General features: G+C 36.7%; 1 protein-coding gene across 3 annotated transcripts in view; it reads right to left on the bottom strand.

Moving 5' to 3' along the window:
- Positions 1 to 23,852, bottom strand: part of SMG1 (SMG1, nonsense mediated mRNA decay associated PI3K related kinase) — a 99,342-nt gene that overhangs the window by 37,837 nt on the left and 37,653 nt on the right. For 2 of the 3 annotated variants that reach the window (XM_027527242.1, XM_027527243.1), the window contains 20 exons: positions 23,351 to 23,524; positions 21,365 to 21,589; positions 18,027 to 18,128; positions 17,156 to 17,425; positions 15,204 to 15,334; positions 14,856 to 15,017; positions 14,315 to 14,433; positions 13,748 to 13,835; positions 13,552 to 13,653; positions 12,923 to 13,063; positions 12,143 to 12,342; positions 10,361 to 10,557; positions 10,029 to 10,190; positions 8,860 to 9,014; positions 7,306 to 7,448; positions 6,950 to 7,151; positions 4,398 to 4,507; positions 3,529 to 3,676; positions 2,990 to 3,149; positions 2,141 to 2,261 (listed from right to left, as the gene is read on the bottom strand). In XM_027527242.1, the coding sequence (XP_027383043.1) occupies positions 2,141 to 2,261; positions 2,990 to 3,149; positions 3,529 to 3,676; positions 4,398 to 4,507; positions 6,950 to 7,151; positions 7,306 to 7,448; positions 8,860 to 9,014; positions 10,029 to 10,190; positions 10,361 to 10,557; positions 12,143 to 12,342; positions 12,923 to 13,063; positions 13,552 to 13,653; positions 13,748 to 13,835; positions 14,315 to 14,433; positions 14,856 to 15,017; positions 15,204 to 15,334; positions 17,156 to 17,425; positions 18,027 to 18,128; positions 21,365 to 21,589; positions 23,351 to 23,524 (3,112 nt within the window). Of the gene's footprint in view, positions 1 to 2,140; positions 2,262 to 2,989; positions 3,150 to 3,528; positions 3,677 to 4,397; positions 4,508 to 6,949; positions 7,152 to 7,305; positions 7,449 to 8,859; positions 9,015 to 10,028; positions 10,191 to 10,360; positions 10,558 to 12,142; positions 12,343 to 12,922; positions 13,064 to 13,551; positions 13,654 to 13,747; positions 13,836 to 14,314; positions 14,434 to 14,855; positions 15,018 to 15,203; positions 15,335 to 15,523; positions 15,555 to 17,155; positions 17,426 to 18,026; positions 18,129 to 21,364; positions 21,590 to 23,350; positions 23,525 to 23,852 lie in introns of those variants that run through there. The other variant, XM_027527244.1, reaches the window with a different exon arrangement.

Genomic DNA, 23,852 nt, shown 5'->3' with positions numbered 1-23,852 from the left:
ACATGGAATCCATTTCCCACCACCCTCCAACAGATCTCTTACTTCTCTGTTTTCGTTCTTGGGTAAAGGCACATGATCAACCTGGCTACCTGAGAAGGAATCTGGCAGTCATCTTAAATCTTAAGACTTTACTGTCAATCCTCACGTCACATCAGCTTTTTTCTGTCCCTACTGTCACTATTTTGGTTACCTTTCACAGGGACTTCTGCTGCTCTGCCTTAGGCTCTAATTTATTCTTCAACCTGTAACTGAACTGATCTTATACAAAGGTAAATCTGAATACTTAATTTCCCTTTCATCCCTTCCCTAACTCCTAAATTTGGCTTGTAAGGCACTGATGCTTGCATTCCACTCTAATCTCAATCTCATCCAGCTTCATCTCTTCCCATTCTCCCTTAGATGAGAACTGAGTCCTCTAAGAATCTTTTATTACTGCTGGTGGCCTTCACACATGGTGTTTTCTCTAAATCAGTCTGCCTTCTTTCTCAGCTTAAATGTTACTTCCTCCCCAAGTCCTTTTCTGATTCCTAGGATTAAATTAGTGGCCCTGTTGCATTATTTTAAGCACCATGTACATGCACCTCCAGTCAGCACACCATGTTGCTGTTCCTAGATTGATGACAATTTTCCCTGCTAGACTTCAGAATCCCTTTGGTCCTAGGAATGCAGAAAACAGGCTTCTCTTGTTCACCATTACATCCCAACTTACAGCACAGTACCTGGCACAAAGCACATTATTTTGATAAGGGTTTGCTAAATAAAAAAGAAATGTGAGGAAGAGTGAAGTTCCGTGTTAGGTTACTGACATTTCCTTCTCAATTTTAAAACTTATTCAGTATAGGAAGGATGAGAAAGGAGATGATACTTGTAGCCCTACTATATGTCACGCTCTATGCTAAGGCTTTTATATACCTTGTCAATCCTTTCAAGAATCTGAGCAGGGCAATCCCCATAACTGATAAGCAAAGTGATTCAGCAGTTTATGACTTGCCATGAGGTTCCTCGATTTGCAAGTGTTGGGCAAATGATCCAAAACTAGGTCTATCTGGCACTGAGGTCCTGGTGAATCAGAGTTGCCAGTCATCACCTTGCAGCACAAGTCCCTATCCCAGCATTAGCTGACTTAAGATTTAGTAGCAAACTTACTCAGTAACTCTAACGACCACATTTTTGACAAATTTTACAGAATTCTGGCAACTTTTCTGTTTTACAGCAAAAGGAAATTTCTAATATCCATTCAACATGATATTTCTTTCTTAAAAATGAGAAATATTTATACAAATGCTAATTCTGTATTCATTTGAATTATTTAAAGCATTCACAGTATAGTACAGCTGACAAAGAATTTGAATATCCAGAACATAAGTCTTCATTAAAAATAGGCAAGAGTTGAATACTTATACATGGCCACTATACAAATGAAAAGATGCTCAATATCATTAATCATCTGGAAAATGCAAATAAAACCACAATGAGATACTACTGTAGATTCACTCCAGTGACTAAAACTAAAGACCCACTATTGCAAGTACATAGATGTCAGAAGTAATGTAAAATATACAACCACTTTATAAGAAACTGGTGAACTATTTCAAAAGTTAAACCATATGACCCAACAACTCTAATCCTAGGTATTTATTTAAGAGAAAGGCAAATGTATACCCAACCAAAGACCTGTACATGAATATCATAGCAACTTTATACATAATAGCCTGAATTTGAAAACAACTCAAGTATCTGTTAAAGGATCAACAGATAAACTATGGTGAATTCATACAATGGATATACTCAACTGTTGGAAGGATGGCAATACTGACACATGCAACACAGGGAACCTTAAAAAATAAAATGCGAGCAAGAGAAGCCAGACACAGAACACACTGTACAATTCATAAAAAAATTTAGTAAAGACAAGTCTAATCTACAGTGATGGGAAACAAATAAGCAGTTGCCCAAGACAGGACAGACAGGAGAAATACCTGGGAAGAAGCATAAGGAAACCTTTGAGGGTGACATAAATGTTCTGCATCTTGACTGTATTGGTGGCTACACACGTGAAGAAGTGTCAAAACTGATGAACTACACATTCAAAATGTGTAACTATACCTCAAAAAAGCTATTAAAAACAACAACTAGTTACCTTTTATTTTCTCCAACAACTGACTCTGGTACATCGTGTATCTTAATGCTTGCATCCATGGCCTGACATCATGCTGTTTACATGAACGCAAAGCTTCACTAAAGAGTGGAATAAGACAGTCCTGCCAGAGAAAAGTCAAAACCACTTAATGTAAAAAGAATCCTTATATGACCCCACAGGTCAGCTACTTCAGATCTATTCTAGATTTCTCTATTAAACTTTCCTCTACCTTCACTGTATCTTCTAATCACAAGGGAAAAAGACAAAAACCTTTGTTTTTCCAAAAGCAAAAATATTTTTTTCAGAATATTAAGTCCAATTTATCAATGCATTTACAATAAAGTGGTCATATTTTAATTAAAAAAGGGTTATTTTCTATAAAGCAAAAGCTAAGTTACAGAAAAACATAAAACAACTGCTTCATAAAAAGATTCTCAAGGATTATTTCCCTTGGGAAGGGTTCACTTTTGGTTAAACTTTATCCTGTTTGAAGGAGGAGGCACTGTGTCGTCTTTTCAGTCAAATCTGAAATTTATACAATCTGGTATATATTTTCATAATCAACTCCTCGTGCAAAAAAAGGAAGGAGGAAAGGAGGAAAGGAAGGAAGAAGAAAAATTAAGCAACTAGCCATGCTTATGTTCCATCTTCCTCACATAGTTCTCCAGTGAAAATCTGCCTGAAAAATGGCATTTTAGATTTCTGGATTTAATATTAATAGCTTGTCCAAAAATGCTACAAATGTTATTTTTAAAACTTTTTTAAAAAACTTGAGAAACAGCTCTTGTCCACACTAATGCCTATTAATGGTCAAAAGAATATCCTGGTTAAAAATGTATACATACGCACCTCTGTGGAAAGTCTGTTGGAAACTGTGTTCTCCAAAGCAGAAGAGCAATACAGCTGTAAAGTACTTAGGACTGGCAGAGACTGGGAAACCGTTAGAGTAGAAAGTCTCAGGGGTCCAACAGCTATGCGGGAGGTTTGCTTCAGGTACTTCACCACATTTCTGAAACAAAATATTTGCTGCTAATTAACAAAAAAGATTTTCCAACTTGTAACCGCTAAAGGGATAAAGCAGTGTGATAAGATGCTACCACACTGGCATCCAAAGTGGGGAAAGAAAAAGGAACCGCCTGCTTTTAAGTAAAATGACATAATCAAGTCAAGCTATTTGTGTTTGGGGATATGGAATTTTTGACGTTCTTTAGTTTCAACCTCTGTATATTTGCAAGCGGCATTTACACAACCTACAACTCCTACAACTAAAATGAAGCTATGATGACTACCATTGCAGTGATCCGGTGACTGCCTCACCCCCACCAAACTACACACATTTACCATATGGCACACGTAATACATATTTACCTCCTTAGGATTAAACTTACTCGGTAATAGACTGCCACTTCTGATCTTGTTCTATGTGGTTTAAAGCAGTTGCCAAACAAACAGAACTTCTTAACAACTGAACTTCAATGGATTTCTGAAGTTCTCTTGGATCTGGACTTAACATGTTAGGAAGCAGTTTTTTCATATCTACAGAAATCAAACAGGTTCCACTCAGTTAATTCATTTTTAATGTGTAAGAATGACAAGATATCTTGATAGTATTAAAAAAACAATCACCAATGAATACCTCCTTTCATGTTTAAGTTCATATTTAAGTTCAGACACTATGATCAAGCATTTCTGATAGCATTTTGGGAGGTCTGAGGTATTACTCTATGTGAAGCATAAAAACAGCATAAAAAAAAGTATTTTAAAAAGTATAAAAATACTTCACATAATACCTCAGACCTCCCAAAATGAGTTCATTTTCAAAGACTCAAAAATCAGTAAGTCAACCTACTATTTAATGGGGCAAACAATGAATTCAGCAGATCAATGTTAACACATAAAATATTCACAATATTTAATTTCAGTACTACACTCTTTAAAATGTTCTAGTTATAATAAAGAGTTTAATTAATCGACCATATTAAGATGTGAAGCAAGAAAAATATTTAAACACTTGCACTTTTTCAAAAAAAATGGCTAGATAGATCTCTAAGTATTACAATAATCTTTTTTAGTTTGCTTAATTTGAATTAAACTGTTTTATATTTGCCAGATGTAAAGAAAACAGACCTAATTTATTGCTTCACACTCTGCCCCAATAAATGTACAAAAACTTTCAGATTTTCCACTAAAGTATACTAAGCCAAACATTTTAAACAATTTGTTCATTAAAATACTTAATTTTAAAATTATCTAATACCTATTTTTTCTTTTGATCCTCCAGCAAGTAGACTGATATTTTCTCCTGGTAACAATTCTAATTGTTCAGTGCATTCAATAAATTCTCCAGATTCAAAACTGCTTAGTGATCTGTAATTAAAATACTGGGTTAGCTTGTATTATACTCTCTCCAGGCTGTGGAGCCATTCAAAAAAATAGAACAAATTATAGGAAAAGGGAGCAGTTACACAGAATTCCTGTGATGAAGTTCCTTCCACATAGGCCACCATTGAAGATGCAACTACCATCTTAATTAGAGTGCAAACCACAAACTCACAGCTACAGATACTCAGTTTAGCATACCCAACACTCCACATTTCCTTCCTCTTTTTGCAGCATGTTATCTTTGAGGGCCCGACCAAAACACTAACAGCAGAGCTCTGCGGGGGCAACTTCAACGTCCAGTTCTTCCCGAGCTACCACTAAATCCCCTGCCTCACCTCACTGCTCATCTAAAGCATAAGCCCCAGTAGGCCTCCTGTCTTACTGCCTCAATCTGATATCCTAGTTCTACCTTCTTTGCTGGCCTCCCTCCTTTGCTCACTTTTCCACTGTTTTACAGAACCTGTTCCTCTTCTTTCAAAGAATTTTTCCTTCCCTTCTCCTCACCTGACCTGAACATGGTATACCCGAGCTCTTTCCAATAGTCTATCTGTAGCTTCAAGGCCAGGATGAGGGCCTTACATCCCAGCAATCCACTGCCACTTTCAGATCTATTTTCACTCCATTCCCATTCCTATTACAGCTGCTATCGAACCAACAAGAGGACTTCAGTTCAGTTCAGTGGCTCAGTCGTGTCCGACTCTTTGCGACCCCATGAATCGCAGCACGCCAGGCCTCCCTGTCCGTCACCAACTCCCGGAGTTCACCCAGACTCACGTCCATCGAGTCGCTGATGCCATCCAGCCATCTCATCCTCTGTCGTCCCCTTCTCCTCCTGCCCCCAAATCCCTCCCGGCTTCAGGGTTACAGTTTCTCAATTTCCTCTTCTACACTTCTCTCTTCTTTTCCTATCCCTCTCACCGTGTCACTTCCGTCACAACCCAGCCAGAATACAGCACTGGAAATGATTGTGCCTGCTTCTACCTTAACAAATCCCAGCTTCTTGGGTGAGCTGCGATCACCTGGCATTAATGAACTGTCTTGATGTGCTGACCAACACACTTATTATTTCTGCCACCACAGAGTCCGAGTCCTCTCCAAAGGTAGGTTTGCTGTGTCCCCACTATGCCTTGTACTTTCAGCTAATAACTAACACCTCAGAAAAAATTTCATTGTCTTCTGTGTGTTCTTATTTCAATTAATAGCATCTTTTTTCTCTCTGTACCTTCACCCCACAGTTCAATGGCCAAACGTTCCCACCCTAGCCCCTCACCTCCAGCCTGCTGACAACCTAGCAAAGAAAGCCAGTAGGTCAGATACTTCTTCAAATCCCACCTAAGATTTTCTATCTTACTGGGACTCAAAATCTTACTTCTCTACCCTTATGGCCTATTATTCACTCAGCTCCAACCATAGTGGCCTCCCAGGCATTTCCAGAACACTCCAAGTCTATCATCTTTGCAAGAGATCTGCTTCCTCAAGCCTGTGCTCAAATGACATGCTGATGGTTTTTCCCAAGCTAGTCTGCCTGTGTCTACTCCTCACTAGAAGGTCAGCTCCTCAAGGGTGAGAATGCGTGTCTGTTGTACACAGTGTTGCACCCCACTGGCCGGCACTCAGTACATGCTCAATGGAGAAATTACCCACTAACTCATTTACTCACTAGAGAGCTCCCTGATGGCAAGACTAACAACCCTTATCATCTCAGCCAAGGGTCTGGGACACAGCTTGTACTCAAATTTCAAATTAAGATATTAATAAATGCTCAAAGGAATAAAAGGAAGAAGAGAAAATAAGAAAGGGAGTTTGATTTACAAATGTCATAAACTCTGTCCTCTTTAAAAAAATGTTTTTGATATAGTCACACCTAATTTAGAAATGGGGCTTCCCTGGTGGCTCAGACGGTAAAGCATCTGCCTGCAATGAGGGAGACCCAGGTTCGATTCCTGGGTCGGGAAGATCCCCTGGAGAAGGAAATGGCAATCCACTCCAGCACTTTTGCCTGGAAAATCCCATCGATGGAGGAGCCTGACAGGCTACAGTCCATGGGGTCGCAAAGAGTCAGACACGACTGAGCGACTTCACTTTCACTTTTAATTTAGAAATAATGCCATCAAGTATTATCCTTTCTAAAGCAGTGACCAATTTCTTTATTTCATTAAGATTTTAGAACAGGTTCTGAGACTCAATCCCAAATGACTATTTCAACATACAAATATGTTTTCCCTCTACATGAATATCCTCCTCATCTCTAATGTTGGTTTCTCATTGTAGTCATTTTAAGAATGGCAGTATTATTAGAACTACAAGCATCTTGTCATAATAAATGATTTTAATATTTTTCTGCCATAAAATAAGACTTTAAATAAAGTTACTGAAAAAAATTTTAATGGGGTTAAGTATAATTCATAACTGAAAAGAAATCCTTACTTTATGTAGTTGAAATCAGCCTTTAGGTTGAGAGAAGTACTACTGGTACTCTTTTTCAAGTCATGGACAGCATTCTGCCACTCCTGTACAGCAGCCCAATCAGCTATTGAAATGTAGCACTCACATGCTTTATTTCCCAAATAATTTATAACCTCAGGAGAAGAATCAGTTGGTTTGGAAAGCACAGTTTTTCTGGATTCACCTAAGTGAAAACATTTCATAAAATAAAGAGACAGCAAGAGAGATCCAAAGCAGTTATAAATATTTCAAAGAGCAGAGATATCTAAAAATGTATAGTAAGATCATGAGTACAAATTATTTGACTACAACTGTTTGTTTAAACTTGGAATGCTCACCATTCAAAGAATGCTTGGGGCTGGCACTATTACGCCCAGTATTAGCCAATGTGAGAACGGATTTGTCGAAGCTAGAGATGCAGCAATCGACACCTGTCATGGCACACAGGTGCTCCTGGTACTCCACAGAGGCCTTTTCAAACCTTCAACACAAGTTCAAACAGTCTTATTTTTTAATTATCCACATATTTCATTTCTAAAAACACTGGAAAGAATGAGTTATTCAATAAATTGAGTGGAGACAATAAGTTGATTATTTTGTGTGGGCCTGAGCAGGCACAAAATTAGACTTCTTACTCACAAAAAAATGAAAATAAATCCAAAGATCATTAAATGTTTAAGAAAAGAGAAGGTACAAACTAACAGAAAATATCAGTAAGTATCTGATCTCAATGTATGCAGAGACTCAACAGAAAAATAAACACTAAAACACATGAAAGTTAACAGATCTAATGACACCATAATTTGAAACTTTGGGCATCAAAAAAAGAAAAACAAGAACAAAACCCCCCCAAAATGAATATTAAAAACAAATTACCAATCAAGAAGATAGATAGCATCAATAATCCTGGTGTATAATAAAATCTCACAGATCAGTAACCAAAAAACCAAGAGGCCATAAAGACACCATCTATGTTTTCAATAATCACAAATGGTCAGTAACATATGGGGAAACCTCTACTATTAATTAGTAATAAAGAAATTTATATTAAAACAAGCATTTTCATTAAATGATGGCAGAGTTCTTGTTTCGCAGTCGCCCTCTATATACACAAAGGAGAAGGGAAAAGGTTATTTTTGTTGTTAGGAATACAAGTGGGAACCATCTTTTACATAGGGTAAATTAGCAACAGTATGTATCATAAGCCTGATGGTCTGTAGCCTTTCTTCTATGAACAGTAAATCAACCTTCAGGAATGCATTCAAAGAAAACAATCACAAACATGAGGAAAGAATTAAATGCCGTGGTGCATTAAGATTAGTAAAAAGAAAATCCCAAATAATTCTGCTGTCCAACAATAAGGAATGTTAAATTATGGTGCACTCAAAAAAAAAAATATGTATTGTTAAAAATCACACTGTAGAAAATTTAACAGGGCAAAATATTTTTTTTTAAATCCTGCTGAGTAGAAAAAGCAAAATCATGTAACCAGCAGAAACACTGCTATTTCTGTGAAAAGAGGATAGAAAACTGGATATAAAAGAAAAAGAAAGAGAAAAGCATGTACAACAAAACAAGTTACCAATAAGAGATGGAATTATGACCCTTCTTTTATTTTCCCTACATTTTCCATATTTGATAAAACTCACTTGAACATATACAGAGGAATCCAAGGTATGCAAAGAGTTTGCCTACAGGAATCGAGTAAGTTTAGAGCTAATAAGTGAGAACTCTGGCTATCAAGGGGAATTTGTATCAGATTCTGACACGAAAAGTTATCAATTAAGAATCAACATTAAATGTAATTAACATTTAATTACAGAGTCAGTGAGTAACACAAAAAAACTTAACATAAAGAACTCCTATCACCCATTTCCTTCCTTCTAACTTACCTCCCTTCAGCCTGTTGGGCCACTGAATTAATCCAGAGAAGATTTTTTCCAACAACCGAAGACGACCAGACAGCAATTCCCTGTATAGCTTCAGGACAATGAAGTTCACACAATGCTTCTACCACCATCATGATAGTTACTTCCAATTCATTTCCCTGAAAGTGGCCATTCAAAAAAAAAATCAAAGACGTCAATACCCTCAAAATTCAAATCTCTACTAAATTTACAACTACTGATCACAATCTAAAGCCTATTTAAAGTCAAATTTATTTAACAATTGCTTTTACAATGATGAAATTACATTATTAGAATTTCCTAAAACGTCATGTATACTGTAGATACGAGGGGGAGGGGGTGCTGATGGACTGTAATAAATAGCACTTGGGTGTTAATCTCTACAAAATAAAAAAAAAACTTTACCATTTCAGCTGTGGCATCTTTAGGAGTAATACATGAAGTAAATACAAAGCAAAAATTTAAATAACCATGAATCAAAGAATGCCTAATTTTATGTTTTTGCATATTGCCTATTGATATTAACTAGTAGACATTTGCAATTTTTGGATTCTATTTATTTAGTAACCCCACCTACAAGTCAGCACTTTCCCCACATATTATGTTATCAATATTATATTTTTACACATATTATAAATTATACTTTCCTATATACTATATAATCATTACAAGTGATTATAAAAGTTTTCTTATATACATGAATTTCTTAGAAGTTCCAATCTTTAAGCCTAAGTAATGAATATTTTCACATACTCTAAGTAAAAAATATAAATAGGCAACTTTGGAAGTTATTGCTTGTATAAAAATATTGGATGAAAAGTTTTAAATATCAATAGAACCTTTATTTTATCCACAGACTGTGTGCTCAGTTGCATTTGACTATTTGCAGACCCATGGACTGGAGCCCCAAAATCCTCTGTCCATGGGATTTCCCACTCAAGAATACTGGAGTGGGTTGCCATTTCCTACTCCAGGAGATCTTCCCAACCCAGGGATCGAACCCTAGTCTCTTGCATCTCCTGCACTGGCAGGCAGATTCTTTACCACCAGTACCACCTGGGAAGCCCCTATCCATAGATTAGATCATAGCAAAGGAATTACCCCCAAGTTTTTCTAATTAACAGATTTAACTAACTCCACACACACCACTTTACCTGAGACGGATTTGTCTTCATTTCTGTAAGCAAATCGAAGCCGTGTCTCACTGTCACAGCAGGCTGGCCTGCCAACAATCCAACCCTCATGATGGAGAGTCGGATCCGAGTCAGCCAGTCTTGACAAGTTTGGCGATTGGTATAGAAAAAAGTCCTAATGACCTTTAGAAGAGAAAGAAGAGCTCAGGACTGGTTCTGACAAATTACAGGCAGAAACGTCTGAAATACACATAAAGCATATATACAAGTCTACTGTGATTTCAGCTCTGCTCACGCTGCCAGGTTTGACCACAAAACTGCTGTAAATCAACATCCAGCCCACTGAAACCAACCTTGGGAGGCGATGTTAATGCATTGGCACATCCTTCATATGCATTATACATTAACTTCTCCAGGTTTTCCAGATACTGCAGAAGCAGCACAAGTCTAAGCTGGTTGCTACTGTGGCCTTCGTCATTGTCTGCAGTTGTCCACTGACTAACATCTTGATCGGGGTTTAATGTGTGAGCTGCAAGACTTCTAATGATACCTACAACCAAAGACAACATTCCACATTTAAAAGGAGTCTTCAAAGATTCTAGAAGTTCTTGGACATAATTTCACAAATTCACATTTAGTAAGTATCCTCTGCATATCCGTCACTTAAAAACAAAGTGATCTTTCCATTTTTAGAAGGAAAAAATGTCTTCTCCACACAAATTCCCTAAGTTCGTGAACAAACACATACGACACAATTATTTCAGTTCAGTTCAGTCGCTCAGTTGTGTCCAACTCTTTGTGAACCCATGGACTGCAGCACATCAGGCCTCCCTGTCCATACCAACTCTCAGAGTTTAATCAAACTCATATCCATTGAGGCAGTGATGCCATCCAACCATCTCATCCTCTGTCACCCCCTTCTCCCACCTTCAATTTTCCCAGCATCAGGGTCTTTTCAAATAAGTCGTTTCTTTGCATCAGTTAACCAACGTGTTAGAGTTTCAGCTTCAACATCAGTCTCCAATGAATAATCAGGACCGATTTCCTTTAGGATAAACTGGTTGGATCTCCTTGCTGTCCAAGAGCAAGCGTCTTTTAATTTCATGGCTGCAGTCACCATCTGCAGTGATTCTGGAGCCCCAAAAATAAAGTCTGTCACTGCTTCCACTGTTTCCTGATCTATTTGCCACGAAATGATGGGACCAGATGCCATGATCTTCGTTTTCTGAATGTTGAGCTTTAAGCCAACTTTTTCACTCTCCTCTTTCACTTTCATCAAGAGGCTCTTTAGTTCTTCACTTTCTGCCATTACAGTGGTGTCATCTGCGCATCTGAGGTTACTGATATTTTTCCTGGCAATCTTGATTCCAGCTTGTGCTTCATCCAGTCCAGCATTTCTCAGGATGTTCTCTGCATATAAGTTAAGTAAGCAGGGTGACAACATACAGCCTTGTACTCCTTTCCCGATTTGGAACCAGTCTGTTGTTCCATGTCCAGCTCTAACTGTTGCTTCTTGACCTGCATACAGATTTCTCAGGAGGCAGGGCAGGTGGTCTGGCATTTCCATCTCTAAGAATTTTCCACAGTTTGTTGTGATCCACACAGTCAAAGGCTTTGGCATAGTCAATGAAGCAAAAGTATATGTTTTTCTGAAACTCTCTTGCTTTTTCAATGATCCAACGGACATTGGCAATTTGATCTCTGGTTCCTCTGCCTTTTCTAAATCCAGTTTGGACATCTGGAAGTTCACAGTTCACGTACTGTTGAAGCCTGGCTTGCCGAATTTTGAGTATCACTTTGCTAGCATGTGACACAAGTGCAACTGTGCGGTAGTCTGAGCATTCTCTGGTATTGCCTTTCTTTGGAATTGGAATAAAAACTGACCTTTTCCAGTCCTGTGGCCACTGCTGAGTTTTCCAAATTTGCTAGCAACTTTGTGAATGAACACACATGACACAATTATTTAATAAAAGCTTATTCTAACAAACATATCTAGATTAACTGATAAAGTATTAAATGAAAAAACTGTGTACTCTCAAAGTTCTGTTTTAATGAAGATAAAAAACCCATTATTTCTTAACGCAAGCTTGAAAGTATTTACATTGCAAAGTCTGAAACAGTGCAGAGTCAATTACCTTCAATTGTTTGGAAGGTATCCTGAGCTCTGCCGAGTGGGGTCCTCAGCTTAGAAAGGACAGTGAACTGTGCTGCTTCCCAAATAGCCCACTGCCAGAGGACAGCATCTGTCTTTAGCAGATTGCGGGGAATCGTTGATTGGTCACGTTTATCCAGTCTCTGGCAGCTATAGAACAATCTTTCTAACCAATTGTCCTTCCTGGAAAAAGAAGTTTCATATTTAATGACAATTTCATTTGAAGAAAAAACAGACAATAACAAAAAAACAAATTGCAAGGGAAATGGGAATATGGGACTTTCCCCCTACTTCAAAAAGGCAAACCTATAAAACTGGGAAGCATTAATTATATCCCCACCTCTCATTTTAAAGTCTTTTACGGCTGAAATAGAGTAGGGTATAGTGTGGACAGATTATTAGGGTAAAAGGCTCATGACAGTTTGGCCATCAGGATAAAATATTCACTGCAAGTAAAAGTCTCCAGAATGTCTACACCCTCAGGCCCCTCCCCAAAGCACTGATGACTAGGACACATCAGTTACATGTGAACCACACTTCACCTTTACTATCAAGTGTAAAGCTCATTTTTATCTCTTCAGGTGCCATCTTCAAAGCAATTCCTCCTACTATTGAAAACTTAAAACAACTCATTTGAAAAGAACATTACTTTCTATTCTGCCACCCCTGATGTATTTTCTCCTCTAAATTGGGCACAGGGTTAAGATATTCAAATATATTTAAAGTACTTTTCCCAGATGAAAGAGTCAAAGAAAGGTCTTACCCTATTCTATGAGAGTTTCCATACAAAATAAAACTAATAACATCAGAGAAATCTTGTGGGTGGAATGTGTTACTTGGTGCTTTACTCATGTGACTTCTTAATGCTAAAGAAATTTCTTGAATTTCTGTGTGATTGTTATTGCTGTAGACAGAAAATAAAGTCACTGTTACACAAAATCCTTTAGTTAAAAGGTTACCTCCTGCTGTAAATGAAATACTTCCTTGTTAACTAAATCTGACAGTAAAAAGATAAAATTAAGACATTAAAAATAAAGGTTACTACAACTTTGAAATTTAAAGTTCTTTTTTTTTTTGAAATTTAAAGTTCTTAAATCACCAAAATTAACCCAATTAAAAACTATAAAAGAATGCAATTTAGTTTTACAAATAATAACTACTGAGAAACACATTTTGGCACTTTAAGTATTATTCTGTAGCAATCATCATAAGCTTTATAAAAATTACAAATTTTTGTTATTTTCTTCTAGACCTGCATGATTTGATCCTTTGCCATCTCTTCAATCATTAAGAAGTACCACAAAAGATGTGATATTAATTCACTAAGAGACAATTCGTCTTTTCCTAAATTAAACATTATGGGATGTCTTTGTATTGATACAATTGTTATACCTCAAGACAACATCTAAAGGGATTGACTTCAATAGCTTTCCAAATGCTTGTCGAATACGAGTTCCACTATGGACTAGCTGAACACGGCAAACATCAACACACCTACAAAAAAAAATGAAATAGATAATACAAGTGTGGCAATATTTCTAAGTTATTAGGTCCAGGGTCAAAAGAGTGGATCTAATTTAATCCATACCTCTGTAAAAGATCATCTGGTAAGGAAGAGGACAGTGCATGTAGACTGCTGCATGCTTGCAGACAGATATTCACATCTTCGACCAGAGCTGTTAAAAATTTAAAGACACTTTCAGCTTGCCAGAAGAAATTCTATGCCAGTACATCATAAATTTCTGAACACATTCACTTCAATAAACAGTGAGTGACTACTATGAATGAGGGGTTGTTCCTGCCTGGAACCCTCTCTCACTGGCAGTAGTAACATTTGGGAAAACGCTAACACTCAACAAAAATCTACTTAGGGTGACTAGTCTTCACCCAAACCTTTTCTCTGAAGGAAATTTTAAAAGTACATGGAATGTATCAACAATCACATAAGCTTAAAAATGTTAACAATCACTTTAAAACAACCTTTTTTCACATATTAAGACTGGCAAAAAAATTAAGACAGATTACACCTTTGTCATTAAAATGGGGATGAAACATTTCCACTCATGAAAGGCACTCAAGTGACTATCTTTCTCTCATTATCAAAGATCTCTTTTAAGCACTGATTAACAAAAATTAAATAATCACAGAATCTTACTGTTGGCTAAAAGGCCTTTGCAAAATTTATGGAAAGATGGAAGAGAGAATAAAGGTGCATATGTTTCAGACTTCTTCATTAAAACAGCCACTTCCAAAGCCCAGGTCATTAACAGTTTCCTGAAACATAAAATACACAGCTGATTTCAACATTAATAAAAACTAAAAATAGAAAAACAACTTGAAAAATCTATTCTTTTAACATTAATTTTCTTTTGGTTTTTTTAATACTTCAACAAATAAGAAATATTAAAACTATAGAAATTCCTCTGACAAAACTGTCTTTTAAGAAAATCTCCCCAAACTAGCATAAATTGTAGCAAAAAAAATTCTAAAATCTCTACAAATACATTCATCTATAAAATATTGCAGGAAGGAAAGGTTTCATGTAATTCTTTCAGGAAACAAGAAATGCTAGACTAAATAATGAAACAAAATTTAAAGTGTTTCATAATGAAGAAGCTGCCCTACCCCTAATGATAGTCTTCATTTCTTTTTCTCAAATTAACCAAAAGTTAGAAACATTATAAAATATTAGTTACCTTGTGTCCTGGTTAAGATTATCTTTCTTAAGCAATATTCCCAGGAGATTTAAGATAATTGAGAAATGTTTTTTTGTAGCTGTAGTTACAGTACTAATAACGGCACCATCAAACAAGGACGGGGATGATGAACTAAGACTACTAGATATAAAGTGGTCATGCCTAGAAGACAAAATTTGGATCATCTTGTCATATCTCATTAAAAAAAAAAAGCAAATCCAAAGTTAAATCAACACATTTTTTTTTTACACTGTATACTCTAAAGGGTCCATCTTCCCTTTAAAAACAAACTTTCTTTCTTTTTTTTTTTAACAGACAATTCTTAAGAAGTATGTGTAAATACATTACCTGGTACAATGAGAATACAATGTGTAGAGCACTGCATACTGAATGGCAGGGAAATGAACAGCCAGGTCGCCATGCACAATCATCAGATTCTTACTCAGAAGTGCAAACACAGTTGGAGACAGGGCCCACATCTGATGATGTACCAAAGAAAGTAAATGTTTGGCTCCTCCAGGACATACATGACCATACAAAATGTTTATCTTTCAGAATATGTCTGCACATTTTTAAAAATTAAAATGACAGATTTAAATTTGGAAATAAGCTAGTACACTAAACCTGGGATCAGCAAATACTTCTTGAGAAGATAAGAGAGTAAATACCTCAGCCTCTGCAGGTTATGTGACACCTCTGTTACAATGTCCAACTCCTCAACTTTGCCACTGCAGTGAGAAAAGTTACAGACAAAAAATAGGAATCAAAGTGGCTATGTTCCAATAAAAAGTCTTTACAAAAAGAGGTGATGTTTGGTGATGGTTGCACAATTCTGTGAACATATTAAAAATCACTGAATTGTACACTTTAAATGGGTACTGTACACTATGTGAATTATATCTCAATAATTAAAAGAAAAAAAAAGGAAAGAAAAAAAAAAGCAGTGGGCAGCTAGATTTGGTCCATGAACTGTAATTTGCTGATCCCTGGTCTAAACAAAAGCCCCTGCACTCTTCAGTGTAGTAGATTACCTCAGTTTTCCATATACCATAAATGGCAAGTTGCCCTCTCCAGTATGAAAAAAGGGCAAATCCTGCCACTATAAGCCTTTACCATTCTTCCCTTTCTTTCCATTGCTAAGATACTCCTTTCACCTGACCACTCTGTCCCCATTTCCTTTCACTTTCAGAGTGTAGAATATAAACCTCAAATCTGAACACAATGTGAATTTCTCAACAATCAAATTTTAGAATGCGAAAGAGGAGTCAGCTGCAGCCCAGCAGTGAGGGAAAGAATAGTCACTGCGGGGGACACAGGGCACCTGATCTAATATGGACAGCATGCAAATACAAGTACCAAATCTTGAGTTTTCCCTCTCTTCTCTCTCAGAAACACTAACCCCTTAATTATATTCCATTACTTTTCATTGTAAACAATGCTTTTCAATTTTGCTAAGTACCACAGGAGGGAGAAATATACCCTGATAGCTCAGTTGGTAAAGAATCCACCTGCAATGCAGGAGACCCCGGTTCGATTCCTGGGTCGGGAATAGCCGCTGGAGAAGGGATAGGCTACCCACTCCAGTATTCTTGGTCTTCCCTTGTGGCTCAGCTGGTAAAGAATCCGCCTGCAATGCGGGAGATCTGGATTCGATTCCTGGGTTGGGAAGATCTCCTGGAGAAGGGAAAGGCTACCCACCCCAGTATTCTGGCCTGGAGAACTCTATGGACTGTATAGTCCATGGGCTTGCAAAGAGTCGGACACCACTGAGTGACTTTCACTTCACTGACGCACAGCAATTATTATAAATCAAAAGCAGTCACTTCAGATTTCTTAAAAGGAATGAAATCTTTCTTCTTCTTCCAAAATAATATGTGAATGTTCCCAAAGTAAAGTGGGTAGTCAAAAACTAAGGGACATATGGAAGCACTAACTCTAGTGGGAAAAGGAAAAGAGTACCAGGGGAAGAAAGGGTTGCATTTTAGAACTACACAAACTTGTCCTGCGGAAAATGTTGACAAGTTTACTAAAAGCATGCTAGAGTAAATGGGAGAGAGCATTAAAATACAAGTCCAAAAAATAAAAAGGATATAAAAAACTTATCAAGGAAGGCAAGAGCTAAACATAACAGCATGAAAATATTCCTGTCAATTTTAATTATCCAAGCATATCCAAAATATGGCCGTTTGTTCTGTGTGATGCTGCAGACACACCGCCTTGTAGTTAATGAAACATGTTAACATGCAATGAGGAGAGGCTCAAATGTGGATAAAACAAAGCCATTACAAGTAAATACTCACCCCAATTAGTGAGTTTTTAGCATTTCCAATTGTAGTCAGAGCACTAAGGTCAAATATAACTACAAATTTTGCATTGTCTACATTGAAAACATGATTCTTAAAAGCCTCATGTTTTATTTCAGAACAGGCATCAGGAAGTTGTAGACTATGTAGCAGATTGTTTAGGGCACAAGTCATTTCTCCCAAAATTAATTTATAGGCAGTCTCTAAAACAGGAATATTCTTCAGACTGAGCACTGCTTGATAAACAGCATGGGCTACAGCAACAACCTTAAAAAGAGAATTCAGGAAAGTAATAATTAAATGGAAAGCATATTACTATCTGCAAAATGATGATACAAATCAGTTTAAGAATGGTAAATTCACTGTCTAAAACACCAAAGACTTTAATTTTTCAAAAAAAAATTTAGGAAACCTACACAGTATCAGTAAGCTATTTAAAAATCTATAAAGCTTTATTATCAAAAAAGTATTCTCTAAAAATGACAATGTGGAATTTCTTAAAAGGCCTTCTGTTTTTTAAGCCAGTATCAGAACAAATACAAGCAGCAATTTATAGAGACAGGTTTTCCTACATCTACTTAGAAAGTCTATATTGGCTTTGACTTGGGAGTCAGTTAGGAAGCTAACAATAAACATTTGACATATATATAAATTTTAATAAATTTAATGGAAACCTGAGAAAACTATCATTCATCAAGGTATACAGTATGAAACTCAACAAATATTAAGTGAATTATTATAATTTCTAATATTCTAAATCAAATATTTATCATTTTAATATTTCATTTATGTACCTACTAAGTAATGAGCATGAGTCAAACTTTTTAATGACCTAAGTTAGCAAAAGCCTGATCAGTCAATCACTTACCTCTTTTTCTTTATGATAACGCAAAAATAGTAGCTTAGATGATGGTATAAACAGTTTTTCTACAAATGATGATGGCAGTTTTGTATTTATCTGTTCAACAATCTAAAAGAATAAGGTAAGAAATGAGTTATCAATTCACAAAAGAACATAGAGGAACCTTAAATACATATTCCTAAGGGAGAAAAACCAATATGAAAAGGCTACATATGATATAATTCTGACACTCTGGAAAAGGCAAAACTACCTAAATCAAATGCCTTATGATTATACAGTGGAAGTGAGAAATAGATTTAAGGGCCTAGATCTGATAGAGTGCCTGATGAACTATGGACTGAGGTTGATGACATTGTACAGGAGACAGGGATCAAGACCATCCCCATGGAAAAGAAATGCAAAAAAGCAAAATGGCTGTCTGGGGAGGCCTTACGAAGAGCTGTGAAAAGAAGAGAAGCGAAAAGCAAAGGAGAAAAGGAAAGATATAAACAACTGAATGCAGAGTTCCAAAGAATAGTAAGGAGAGATAAGAAAGCCTTCTTCACCAATCAATGCAAAGAAATAGAGGAAAACAACAGAATGGGAAAGACTAGGGATCTCTTCAAGAAAATCAGAGATACCAAAAGAACATTTCATGCAAAGATGGGCTCGATAAAGGACAGAAATGGTATGGACCTAACAGAAGCAGAAGATATTAAGAAGAGGTGGCAAGAATACACAGAAGAACTGTACAAAAAAAGATCTTCACGACCCAGATAATCACGATGGTGTGATCACTGACCTAGAGCCAGACATCCTAGAATGTGAAGTCAAGTGGGCCTTAGAAAGCATCACTACGAACAAAGCTAGTGGAGGTGATGGAATTCCAGTTGAGCTATTCCAAATCCTGGAAGATGATGCTGTGAAAGTGCTGCACTCAATATGCCAGCAAATTTGGAAAACTCAGCAGTGGCCACAGGACTGGAAAAGGTCAGTTTTCATTCCAATCCCAAAGAAAGGCACTGACAAAGAATGCTCAAACTACTGTACAATTGCACTCATCTCACACGCTAGTAAAGTAATGCTCAAAATTCTCCACGCCAGGCTTCAGCAATATGTGAACCGTGAACGTCCTGATGTTCAAGCTGGTTTTAGAAAAGGCAGAGGAACCAGAGATCAAATTGCCAACATCCACTAGATCATGGAAAAAGCAAGAGAGTTCCAGAAAAGCATCTATTTCTGCTTTATTGACGATGCCAAAGCCTTTGACTGTGTGGATCACAATAAACTGTGGAAAATTCTGAAAGAGATGGGAATCTGCCTCTTGAGAAATTTGTATGCAGGTCAGGAAGCAACAGTTAGAACTGGACATGGAACAACAGACTGGTTCCAAATAGGAAAAGGAGTTTGTCAAGGCTGTATATTGTCACCCTGTTTATTTAACTTATATGCAGAATACATCATGAGAAACGCTGGACTGGAAGAAACACAAGCTGGAATCAAGATTGCCGGGAGAAATATCAATAACCTCAGATATGCAGATGACACGACCCTTATGGCAGAAAGTGAAGAGGAACTCAAAAGCCTCTTGATGAAAGTGAAAGTGGACAGTGAAAAAGTTGGCTTAAAGCTCAACATTCAGAAAACGAAGATCATGGCATCCGGTCCCATCACTTCATGGGAAATACATGGGGAAACAGTGGAAACAGTGTCAGACTTTATTTTTCTGGGCTCCAAAATCACTGCAGATGGTAACTGCAGCCATGAAATTAAAAGACGCTTACTCCTTGGAAGGAAAGTTATGACCAACCTAGATAGCATATTCAAAAGCAGAGACATTACTTTGCCAACAAAGGTCCGTCTAGTCAAGGCTATGGTTTTTCCTGTGGTCATGTATGGATGTGAGAGTTGGACTGTGAAGAAGGCTGAGCGCCGAAGAATTGATGCTTTTGAACTGTGGTGTTGGAGAAGACACCTGAGAGTCCCTTGGACTGCAAGGAGATCCAACCAGTCCATTCTGAAGGAGATCAGCCCTGGGATTTCTTTGGAAGGAATGATGCTAAAGCTGAAACTCCAATACTTTGGCCACCTCATGCGAAGAGTTGACTCATTGGAAAAGACTCTGATGCTGGGAGGGACTGGGGGCAAGAAGAGAAGGGGACGACAGAGGATGAGATAGCTGGATGGCATCACTGACTCAATGGACGTGAGTCTCAGTGAACTCTGGGAGTTGGTGATGGACAGGGAGGCCTGGCGTGTTGCGATTCATGGGGTCGCAAAGAGTCGGACACGACTGAGTGACTGATCTGATCTGATGGAGACAGAAAAAGGATCAGTGGTTGCCAGGTAGAAGAGGGGAGAAAATAGGTGGAACAGGAGGGATTTTCAGGGCAGTAAAAGCCTTCCGTATGATACTACAATGGTGAACACATGGCATTACACATTTGTCAAAAACCACAGAATGGACAATACAGAGACTGAACTCTATGGACTTTAGTTAATCATAATGTGTCGGTCTGGCTCATCAGTAACAAGAGGGAACTACTGGGGAAAGAGGCTGTAGGAGAACTCTGTACATTCTGCTTTTCTGTTAACCTAAAAACTGCTCTGAAAAGTAATCTATGAAAGAAAAAGGTAATATATCTAAGCTGTATTTTTAGGCCTTAACACTGTGACATTAAATGTTTAGCTATCTAAATAGGATACATGTATTTACACTTAAGGGTAAATTTTTACATTGGCAAAGGAAAGTACAACTATGGCAGCAATGTTCAGCAGAATGTCATCTAGAATTTGTTCTGAAATAATCCAGTTGGGGATGGAGGGATGGCAAGGAGGAGGCAGAGAGTAGGAGGCCTAGATGAAACCAGATGGGCCATGTGTTTCTAATTACAGAAACCAAGTATTAAGTATGCAGAGATTCATTATACTACTCTACTTTTTAAAAAATATGCTTCAAAATTCCATAATAAAAGGTGAAGAAAGAGGAAATATTTATGATTAAGAAAAGAAAATCTATCAAAGAAGCTTTCACATGTTTCAGAAGCAAAACATAACAGGGTCTTTCAAAATAAGTATCAAGTACCTCCTCTACACAAAATTTATCAGGAGTGCTAGATAAGTCTCATATGAAGCATGCTATTTCATCAAAAACAAGAAAAAAGAGTGAAGCTACACTAAGATAAGATCTCAAACACTAAAAGTAAACAGATACAAGAGCAAAAGCAAACTAGATTTTAAAAGACTAATACAAAAAAAATTTTAAAAGCCCCACAGGCAAACAAGGACTTAATTTCTTCCACATCAATTTACACTTAACAACCTGAATAAACATATTAAAAAGCAACAAAAAAGAATTCACATACCAATGTGAGTAAATTCAAGACTGAGATGATATAATCTGTACCACAAGTCTGGCAATTCTCCAGTTGATCTAATCCATATGTAATAACCATGTCACAATGTATAGTCATGCTAGGATCCAAGCTGCCGAGCAAAACACCAACACACTCATTAGCAGCTGTCAACACAGCCTCAGAAAAAAACACTTGGTTTGCAGCCGTCACACATCTCATTACTCTGTACAGAACCTGCAAATGGGGAAAACAAGCAGCTTTTTAAAAAAATTCATATTCTTCCACAGAGCAAGAAAATATTTTCTTTCTAATGCAGTTTCAATGGAAAATTAACTGCCTGCCTTGTCAGTAGTCTCAATATTCCAGTTCTCAATGGTTGAATAATAATAAGAGTATCTCTGGTACAATACACAGAAAGGATCTTGCCTAAGTATCTAAAGTACTACTGTGACAGGAAATGGAATTTGCCATCCTCTATTTCCCTTATACCCAATTCCTACCCCCCAACCAAAGTCACTAAATAGCTGAAGTTCAAAATCTTTTTAATAATCATAAAACACACCAGAACTTAATAACAGTATTAACAACATGGAAATAACCTACCATGAGAATAACTTTCCATAATCTAGCACTTGGACTTTTTTATAAAACTAAATATCCAAGATAGTTTAGCTTATGAAAGTTCATGTATTGGCGGCCTCTTTGTAAAGATATTCTCATTCGTAACATATAATACCTATTTAAGTATTATGAAAATCATATCATTTCCAAACAAAAAACTCCACTAAACTATAGTAGTCAATATTAACATACTAAATTTTTAATAAAAATAACTTAGGAAAAAACAGATACAGAGGAAATTGATACAGAATAATACTTCTCAAATTTTTATGTAATATTCAACAACTACTACATACAGGGTTTTTTTTTAAACCAACAATAGGTTTAAAAGGCCTAAAATACCATTTTTGGCAAAGACCTAAAAGACTCTCATTAAAGACTACATTAATATAGAACTATCCTGGAAAATGGTATGTGCTTGTCCTTTGTTTTATATCTGAGTTAACTGCTTTTATTTCAACACTGACAGTCATCAACCACCCTTTTAGACAATTAAAAAAAATTAAACTACTTTGCTCAGTTTTAAAATATTAACATACTGGTTGTAATTATCTTCAGGAGCTGACATGTCTGCTCAAATACACAATTAACTTACTAAGAATTAAATATGTAATTAATGTCCTATTTTATCTAGCAATGTGTTCAACAAAAGTAAATGCTAATGAAAGCCAGAAATTCATACTAACAGTAAAGTTTTAATCATTTAGGTTAGGTCTTTTAAGACTTTATCACACAAGTTTCTCCCTTCTTATTCAAGCAGAGTATAATGATAGGGATTCACTTCTCACATCCATTACACTGAACCACTCACTGGACTGTAACACAACACAGCTGATGTCTGGGGCTAAAATGTAGCAATCTAGCTACCTTTTTTAATTGGTCTCAGGCTATTACATATTTTAGATTCTATGTCTTTATATCCTTTGATGTCAAGCTATCAAATTGTTTCATCCTGTCATGCTTAGCAAAAATTACTTTTCAAAGCCTTATTTATAAATGAGAAGTATGTTGAAAAACTTCTTAGTATGTTGAAAAACTAAAAGGAGACACAATAATTTTAAATCAAAACTTTAAATTATTAAAAAACTACAGAATGTTTTTAAAGTTATATATGAAAAACAAGACTAAATGGACCTACAGAGAATCTCCTAAAAGTTCACAGCATTTAAAAATACACAGTGGACCTTTTATCATGGGGTGAGGGGGAATGGAATATAGAATTCCCTACCTTTCTGGCTATTTAAGAAAGTAGTCAGACACATAGATACATGCTAAACAAATGAGAGATTAATAACATATTTCACTAGGTAAAGAGAACCATTTAAAATAAAAAGCAATTATTATTGAATGATACCTAAGACTACTAAAACTTACATCTGTTACATATGCCTCAGTAATTGGAGGACCTCGAATTGGGCTGAAACGTTCCCCAATGCTTCTCACCACAGTACTGAATACCCGGAGAAGTGCTGCCAGCTTTGGTAAGGACACTGATGGAGGAGGAACATCTTCATCCACTGACTCCCCAGAGGCTACATGGCTGAGGTCCTGGATGTGAATTCACAGCATTCTTATTTAAGAAGGACATTGTTTTTAAAAATAAACAAAAAGAACTCCCAATTTTTAAATCAGTTAACTTTATAACAGATCTGTACAAATGAAGAGGAATTTTGGCCTATGACAGAAAAGGAAACACGAATCTTAAATACAAAAGTAGACTTTACTTCTCCAATTATTTAAAAAGCAAATATTAACCTCAATAGATTCTTTGAGCAACTCCAACAGTAAGATAAGCCAATATCATGCACATGAAGAGGAAGGGGGATGGGGGAGTTTAGAGGAGGCTGGTTCAAAAAATTATAAGAACTTGTAATAC

Source organism: Bos indicus x Bos taurus, chromosome 25, assembly GCF_003369695.1.
Source record: "Bos indicus x Bos taurus breed Angus x Brahman F1 hybrid chromosome 25, Bos_hybrid_MaternalHap_v2.0, whole genome shotgun sequence".
NCBI classification, from domain to species: Eukaryota; Metazoa; Chordata; class Mammalia; order Artiodactyla; family Bovidae; genus Bos; species Bos indicus x Bos taurus.
The sequence above is the reverse complement of the archived record's forward strand: the minus strand, read 5'-3'. Positions and strand labels throughout refer to the sequence as shown.